Raw genomic sequence first — 9,041 nt, forward strand, 5'->3', positions numbered from 1 at the left:
TGTCCATGTTACTCTGGTCTGGTTTTGATTTGGTCGGACTGGGATGTTTTTTTTTTTTTTTCAAAGCTGGTTTCCATTCTTGGGCATGCTGCTTTTCCCATCAGCACTTCTTCTCACTGGTACAGACAGCCCTGCTTCTGTAGCACTTACAGCTAATGCATCATGCTGTTGTCATTCCAGCTCCACTCCCCCTGCAGGGAAAAGCTCGGCTGATGCGTGTGTGCTCTCACACACGCACACACACACACCGGATATTATAGTCTCAGCTCGTAATGACGAGGCTTAAAAACCCTTTAAAGCAACGCTCCTGGCAGGCTCATGCGAGCTCTTGTAATCCGAGTGCAACACTCCCACCTGCTGGAGAGAAACACACTCCCATTTTTATTAGAGAGAGCTGCTGTGTGTACTGAACATGTAACACAGACCTGTTTCTCATCCTCTCTTCCTCCCTCTGCTTTTTAAAGACAATTGGGTTGTCATTTAAAAAAATACAATTAGCCAAAACTTTGAAAATGTGGAAAACCGGAGACGATTTTACCTTTTTTGATTTGCAAAGTAGAGAAAGACTTGTTGAAACAGCCGTGACCTGCATGTCGTGCAGTATTCTGTAGAAACATTGAGTATACATCGTTATGTCTACATTGTGCAGCCTCACAAAGGGCAGCAGCAGTGATGAGTGATTAAATACTGGCTGAACCGGCTTCTGCTTCTCAGAGCGCTCAGTCTGTGTCTGCAAAGGAGCCCGTATCGACTGAAATCTGATCTTGAGTGAACACAGATCTGCTTAAGTCTGTTTCCAACTCAGTTCTTACAAGAAAAATCATATACTTTTACTGGGCAGCTTTGTACATCACCACAAATATTATGAACAAAAATCCATTAAAAACACATTCATTTATGTTAGTTTAACACTATGCTCAAATACATGAATGATAGTTGTTATTATTGACCTTTTTAATTGTGCAAATAATAGTCAATAATAACAGTTAGTATTAGTATGATGACCTCATTGGTGCATCAAAAAGGCAAATAATAAGAATAGTTTTGCACCTCACAGCGGCCTAACTGGACAGTCTTTTTAAGGAGACATTTTCATGCATCAGGTGAATCCCTGACATTTTCTAACTGTGTCTCTCAAGAAACTTGTGTTGGAAACAATTTGTGACGCACTGCTCCTTTCAGTTGGACTCTTCCTTTCTGTGTTGGGGGATAAATAGGTCAGCAGTCCTTTTAGGCAGTCTGTCTGCAGCCTTCACAAAAGCTGCCATTTGTGTTTCAACTTGTCCGCTGGCAGTGTTGTGAGGATTATTTCAGGTGTGGAGCTGTGCGAGGAACCTCTCATTCCATTGCACCCAGAGCATGCCATCGTTAACAAACCCCGCCCCCTTTTTCTCTCGCGCAATTTTAATGCGAAAACTGTAATTGTTCAGTTTTATTCTAATTCACCTTTTTTCGGCTCCAAAGCTTTTTTTTTTTTTTTTTTATTTCACGAGCTTCTAACTGAAACGATCCCGAGGCGAAGGGTTTGGGATGACGAGCGTGCATGTGTGTACTTGCGTGACTCACCAGATGGGAATGCTTGGCTTTGTTTCTGCGGCCTTGCCCTCAGTCCTTTGAGTGTGTGTGTGTGTGTGTGTGTGTGTGTGTGTGTGTGTGTGTGTGTATGTGTATGTGTATGTGTGCGCTGTTAAATATCTGTGTGTCAGAACTGCTGTGTTTCTGAGTAGCACTATTAACATGATACTAAATGTTTTTTCTCTGGTTTCTTGGATGCTTGCCTCTTTCCACTGTAGATGTTTGGGCCAAACATCAGGAACATATGTAGTAGCAATGTCATAAAGTAAAAGCAACAGTTAGAATTAAACACACACACACGACGAGGTGCTGACCATTATCACCAAATTTCAGCGTCATTATTCGGTAGATTCTAATCCCTTTAATCACTAATCATTTATAAATAACCCTAACTAATCTCAAAGTCAGCCTGCATTTCAATTTAACACATTAACAAAACGCAAGCATGGCATACTGTAAGATAGCTGTCTGACATGTTTAAATTTGAATGTACTAAAAGTAAAATTTAAATCAAATCGCTTCAGATAAGAGAATGATGGGTTTCAGTGTTTGTTTCTCAGTGGTGACACCAGCCTTTATGACTTAGTGCTTGTGTTCACTATAAATGTGTAGGGAAAGAGTTGAGCATCGTTCCTAAGTTAGTTATAGCCAGAAATAACCCAAGAAGCCTGTGTGTATCTATGTTGTGTGTGCATTTTTGTAATTCTGTAGTCCCTCTGTGCTTCTCTTTATGGTGTTAAAGCTGCCATAATCTGTTTATCAGGCTCATTTTCAATATTTTGCAGGGTGCACTGTGGCACTAAAGGTTCATATTTTATTGAATAAGCAGGATGTACTGACGTCTGTTTCCTCTGTTCTTCCAGGAGTAACACTGAGGGGCTGTTTTCTGTTCAACTTCTCAAACTCCAACATCCAGAACACCACATATTACTCCAGGACTCTCAGAAGACTAGAAAAGGCTCCTACTCTCCTAATGCTGCAGCCCGCCGCTAGTCGCAGCCATCACCTGCAAATTAAATAAATGCATCTTGCATGAGAAGGGCGCAATGTTGCATTATCATACAAATGGCAAGATTATACTGAAAAACGTACGATTTTAAGTGGTTCTCGATCCCACCTGCACGCCGAATCTCACTCACTCTTTCTCTTTGTGTGTCTGTGTCTCTCTCTCTCTCTGTGTGTGTGTGTGTGTGTGTGTGTGTGTGTGTGTGTGTGTGTGTGTGTGTGTGTGTGTGTGTGTGTGTGTGTGTGTGTGTGTGTGTGTGTGTGTGTGTGTGTGTGTGTGTGTGTGTGTGTGTGTGTCAAGCAAACGGTTTGCTCCCACTGCCTTATGACTTTGATGCATTTTTATGATTATTGAGGATAATTATTGTAGCAACGTTTTATTTATGAAATAAAGCCATCACTCCAGGAACCTAAATCGCTGTATATGTTAGCAAGCATACGCTATTTAACCTTGCTGTAGAAGTGCCAACCTCATTTGCCAGCAAGCATTGCCTCACTTACTCCCAACAAGCCGATGATTTTTCCGTCTGGTATGCCACTACTATAGAAATCACTACAGCCCAGTTCTGTACATATCGACGCTCTCCTAGGAGAATAGCAAATTATCTTTCACAGTTGATTTTTAATTCACGTCTACTTGAATTGCATTTTAACTTTTTATGATCATTTCAGTATTTTAATCGTTTTCCTCATCGATTTTATTCAACCAAGAAAGGTCTGTTTTATGGCAAATGCCAAGGAATCAACATTTCTGTGCAAGAAATTGATTTGTATGTGCCTGTGCGGGCTTTGAATGTTCTCCGGTGGGTAGATGATCGGCTGCAGCACAAGTCCCAGGTCTGTGTGACTGTGAGGGCTCAGACTGCCAAGCTCTGCTCAAATTAGATGCAAAGCCAAGAGAGATCTGTCCACCCCCCCCCCCCCCCGTCCCCTGAACATGTCAACTATATGCCTCCCTCATCTGTGTTCCAACTCTATCTGAATAACCGATTATTGTTCGTGTACAGCCATGTTTTCATCGAAAATGGCGAAATAAAAGTGGCAAATGCATTTGTTTTAATTTGCTGTTTTCTTCTCATATAATAAAATGTTGACCACAGTGCTGAAACGTGTCACCATTGGACCCATTGATTGAGTGTTGATGCCTTTTAACACTGAGATGTTGAGTCAGTGTTAAACACTGTTGAAGCTGTTGAGTGGTCATTCAGACAAGGGATTAAGTTACTGGTTGTGACCATGAGATTATTTGATCGGTTCATATCACAATAACCTACAAATGATTTATAGTATGTGACACTGAACCTTTTAAATATATTGAATAGTAATCTTCATTTTTTTATTTTCATTTGTCCAATCTTAACTTTTAAAAAAAAAAACTAAAAAAAAAAGAAGTTAGAATATCCAAAACAGATGTTATATCCTCAGGCACTAAAATATCCTGATGGACAACATGCGATTACTTAAATCTTAAAGATTAAACAAAAATGAAAAAATATATTTATATATATTAATGGGATGTGGTTGGATTTGTGATTTATTCTCGATCTATTATTCATTAAACCAAATGCTCTAAACAGTTAAAGAAGCGCCCTCGGGGTAATTAAGACAGGATCTTTACAGCTAAAGGTAATTATGTTGAACGCACGAAGGCTTTTAAAGCTCCGCCCGCTGTGAACGTGCGTGTGTGCCAAAGAAAAACCAAAGACGTGAGCTCTCACTCCGTTTATGTTGCCAGGTGCGATGGGTTCAACGCAGGAAGGGAGAACTAGTTGATCTAGTTAATTTGCCAAATCCTTAATCCACAAAAATCTCCGAATTATTACTGAAAAAAAATATGTTTTACTAATGGGATTAATTTAATATCTACTGTATATAAGCTGAAAAATAACAGATAAAATGTCTGCCTTGGCCATGGCCTGCAGAGTGCAAAAAATAATAATTAGTAGGATATATTTACAGTCAGGGCTGTCAACATTGACCTTTAGACCTTAACAGTTATAAAGATAATGAACCTTCAGGATATACATTCTCTAGTCTCTAAATGTTGAGAGATAAAGCAAAATGTGTTTGCTTTAACACTTGACTAAGGAACGCAACATTTTCTGCCAAAGATTGTGCAGCTTCTGGTTATTCGTCAAAACATTGAAGAACTCTTTTAATGTATTTAAAATATGTTTATTCTTAAAGAGCGCCACTGAAAAAAGCTCTATCGTGTTCGTCAAAACATTGAAGAACTCTTTTAATGTATTTAAAATATGTTTATTCTTAAAGAGCGCCACTGAAAAAATAAGCTGAAAATTGTGTTTCAAAACATTGAAGAACTCTTTTAATGTATTTAAAATGTGTTTATTCTTATTGTGTCCTTCAAAACATTGAAGAACTCTTTTAATGTATTTAAAATATGTTTATTCTTAAAGAGCGCCACTGAAAAAAGCTCTATCGTGTTCGTCAAAACATTAAAGAACTCTTTAATGTATTTAAAATGTCTATTCTTAAAGAGTGCCACGCTCTATCTCGTCTATCTCTATATTTAATGCCGTGGCGAACAGACACAGTGAGTCATCCTCGCGTTCACAGACGATCTCGGTGGAGTACCCGCTCCGGTGCTGTAGGTGGCGGCAAAACGACGCGGCGTTTCCTGTGAAGCCCGATAGTCACAACAAGAGGAGGAAGAGGAAAAACGACAGCTCTGGATCGTCGTCGACTGCCTTGCGTGACAACACAAGGATCGCGTTCAGGGCTTCGGGTATTAACACTTCTTACTTTGTCTTTGGTCGCTTCGGACGAAGCGGGAAAAACCGCGCGGCGGGTTTTTCCGTCGCCGTGTCTCCGCCTCTCCGCCGCCGCCGCCGCCGCGCTCTCCCCGCCTGTTTGTGAACTGCTTTAAAGGCACCAGAAACATGCCAATGGAGGCTTGCTGACCAAAATGGCTGGGCGCAGTGAAATGTGAAATATTCCTGCTAAGGTTATCCTTTTCTGCACGCGACGCGACTGTCACGCGAACTCAGCGGCTAAAACGCACGACTTAAGTTAAGAAAAGTGCATGTGTTTGTTTCTGTTTGTATTTATATCATTTTACAAGCGTTACTGCGGCTTTTTACTGCTGCCGGGCCTATCGTGTGTGTTTTTTTTTTTTCCTCGTAAGAATTTCTGCATGATTGATTCAGCTACTTTTGTTTACTCTGCATTTTAACGCTCATCTGTCAACAGATTTGCAGGCTCGTGCTATATTTGTGTGTGAATGTTTGCTCCTGTTGGCTACCTGTATGTATTTTCATAAGAAGCGTGCAAGTGGAGCTCCACCCCTCAGCTGTGCAGGTTATGTTCATGCCCGACTCATTGTGCAATGCAAAATATTTGACTTGTTTAATGTTTTTTTGTTTTTTTCTTTCTCTCTGCAGGTTGCTCCAATTTGACCAGCAGCATGTCTGATTTGCTAAGATATATCGACTATGACCACAAAGCCACCTTCCTGAAGATGCTCAACCAGCAGAGGATGGAAGGTGAGCACTGCGATGTGGTGGTGGTGGTGGAGAACATCGAGTTCAGGGCTCACCGCTGTGTCTTGGCAGCCTGCAGCAACTACTTCAAGAAGCTCTTTAAGAAACAGAGCGACGAGGACAACTCCATCGTGGAGCTGGACTTCATCCGCTCCGACATCTTTGAAGAGGTGCTCAATTACATGTACACGGCCAGGCTCGCCGTGAGGAAGAAGGACATCAACATGATGATGTCATCCGGCCAGATCCTGGGCATCAACTTCCTGGACAACCTGTGCACCCAGAAACGCGAGCTGACCAACATGAAGACCCGAGAGAACCAGGCTCCAGGTGACCACGGCATGCGGGCTCAGGACGCCATCCTGAAGGAGCTGGCCATGGAGGAAGTGAGGAAGAACAGCTTCTACGACCAGGGGATGGAGGGGATGGGGCCCGGGGGCTCTCACGTGTCCCAGCCGCACAACTACAACACCAACTTGAGCAAAGACCCCCACAGCCACGGCTGGGGCTCCTCCTCCTCCAGCGACATGAAGCTGGAGTACCTGCTGTACGGCCACCGCGACCACGGCTCTTGCCAGAGCACGGGCACCAAGCCCCTGGACCACAACGCCAAAAAGGAGCGGCTGCTCACGGCCAACCGCCCCTACGCCTGTGAGCACTGCCCCAAAGCCTTCACCACCGCCGCCCACCTCAAGGAGCACCTGAAGATCCACTCCGGCTTCAAGCCCCACCGCTGCGTGGTGTGCGGCAAGGCCTTCATCAGGGGCCCCGACCTAAAGAGGCACGAGAGGGTCCACAGCAACGAGAGGCCCTTCGCGTGCCAGATGTGCGAAAAGGCCTTCAAGCACAAGTCTCACCTGAAGGACCACGAACGGCAGCACCGGGGGAGCGGCCGTTCAACTGCGGCTCCTGCGAAAAGGCCTTCATCAAAGCGTCGGATCTGAAGCGCCACTGGAACACCATGCACAGCGGCAACCCCCGCAGACAGATGTCCCTGTCCCCCGCCGCCTCCCAGCACGGCCAGGCAGAGGCCGCCGACCAGAGAGACTGGAAAATGGAGACCGGGCCACATTCGCATAACTCGGGGGACTGTTGAGCCTGACAAAACACACCAAAACACACTCATACTGACACATAGACGTGCACACATGCGCAACAGTCACTTAAAAAAAGAAGAAACATGTACACACACTGACACAACCACAACCCTGTGACAGGCCCGTGGCCCGATGTCACATGGACAATGATCGGAGTGAGTAACAAGAGACCATAGCATGTTCATAAGACTGTGGGGCTGTATTATTATTATTATTATTATTATTCAAAAGAGTTATGTCAAAACGATGTTTTCTTTCCACCTGTAAAATCATGTAAATGTTTAGTTCACTCTACTATACGTATATTTTTCACAAAGCATCGTTGCTATGTAGACTGGGGGTTCTCATAACATTAATTCTCTTTTACTTTTTATGGGATATGTAACATTTAAATGTTTGTTTAACCTTTACTGGATTTTTATGGAGATAAAAGAGAGAAACCGAGTGATGGACGGGGAGGGGGGGGCGGGGGGGGGAGAGTTTTCTGCATAACATTTGTTGCATTGAGTATATTCATGTGGATGTTTTTAAATGGATGTGTTTAGTTGTATTGATTGATATTACACTGTAAGAGTAAGAGTCACCATTTTGCATTTGATGCAGATGATACCAAAGTCTTGGGCATTTGACGGATTGTCTTCTCAGGCTGTCCGGCCCAAGCAACCGGCCAACTAGATTTACTGTTATACAGTATAACTGTCATCCAGCTATCAACAGTTAATGATAGATGTCTGTATATACTGTAGCTTAGTTTGTTGCACAATTAGAGTACACAATAATGAATTATGCACATATAACATTGTCCTACTCTTACACTTTGACAATAAACACCATTTGCTGTGTTTTATTGTCTTTGCAATGTTTGGTTTTTGTTGATGAGAGCTCAGCGAGCATTATTTATACCCTCCAGAATCTCTTTTTTTTTTTTTTTTTATCACTAGCTGTATCAGTACCACACCCCAAACAACCTGCAAACCTGGTATCAGATTAGTCTGTTATGTTGAAAATGTGGAACGCTACAATCAAGATCCAAAGTCCATTGGGGGGAAAAACAAGTGTGTCTTGAGGAGATCACAGGTGTGCAAAGATATCAGTGTTGTGCAGCAGCCACATTGGTTAAATTGGTCAAATGTTGAGGTATTTGGTTTGTTGTGTTTTTTAAATGAAAAGGTTTGTCGACCGTCACTTCCTTTCTTCAAACACAAAATGATCTACCTGTGGTTCATTTGGTTAAAAACATAATTATAATAATAATGTCAATGCAAAACAAAAGATGTAAGCTTTTTTTATTAACAGTCAAAAAGCAAGGCCAGAGGGAGCTTCACGTGCGTGCAGCAGCAAGCTTAATAACTCATAATTGCACAACTTGAAATGTCTTTGTAAAGTAAAATAGGGATGTGCTGTTTGGTAAGAAAACATCACAAGAAAAATGTACCTGGGAAAACAGTATAATAACCTAATGATCATTTCATTACTGAATAATGATTGAAGAAGGTGAATACTTACTCGATTAATCGTTTGATCCACAAAATGTCCATCTCAGTTTCCCAGACCCTCGGGGTGAGACCTTCAAATGTTTGTTGTGTTTGACCAACTGTAAATAAGATGTTCAGGTCACAGTGATATAACAGGAAAAGCAGAAAATCCTCACTGTTGAGAAACAGACACAATCTTTATGCCTGAAAAAAGTGAGACAATTATCAAAGTAGGTACAGATCAATTTTCCTGTCGATTGACTAAACGTTGCAGCTCTAATAATAACTAAGGATGCTTAGAACTAAAGCAGATTAAGCAATTAATATGAAACTAAACGTATTCAAAATGCTTAATGTATCAATTGACATCTCCCTTATTATTGAGTTGT

General features: G+C 42.1%; 2 protein-coding genes across 2 annotated transcripts in view; both read left to right on the forward strand.

The window, feature by feature from the left end:
- Window positions 1-3,679, forward strand: part of epb41l3b (erythrocyte membrane protein band 4.1-like 3b) — a 49,767-nt gene extending 46,088 nt beyond the window's left edge. The window contains exon 27 of the mRNA XM_054596866.1: window positions 2,439-3,679. The gene's annotated coding sequence lies outside the window, so the exon portion shown is untranslated. The remainder of the gene's footprint in view (window positions 1-2,438) is intronic.
- A 1,475-nt stretch (window positions 3,680-5,154) lies between these two features.
- On the forward strand, window positions 5,155-7,637 carry LOC129088955 (zinc finger and BTB domain-containing protein 14-like). Its single transcript, XM_054596241.1, is given in 3 exon segments — window positions 5,155-5,326; window positions 5,982-6,959; window positions 6,962-7,637. Coding segments are annotated over 2 exon segments (1,170 nt in total). The 5' UTR covers window positions 5,155-5,326; window positions 5,982-6,004; the 3' UTR covers window positions 7,177-7,637.
- The last annotated feature ends 1,404 nt before the right edge of the window (window positions 7,638-9,041 follow it).

This window comes from Anoplopoma fimbria, chromosome 3, assembly GCF_027596085.1.
Source record: "Anoplopoma fimbria isolate UVic2021 breed Golden Eagle Sablefish chromosome 3, Afim_UVic_2022, whole genome shotgun sequence".
Taxonomy (NCBI): domain Eukaryota; kingdom Metazoa; phylum Chordata; class Actinopteri; order Perciformes; family Anoplopomatidae; genus Anoplopoma; species Anoplopoma fimbria.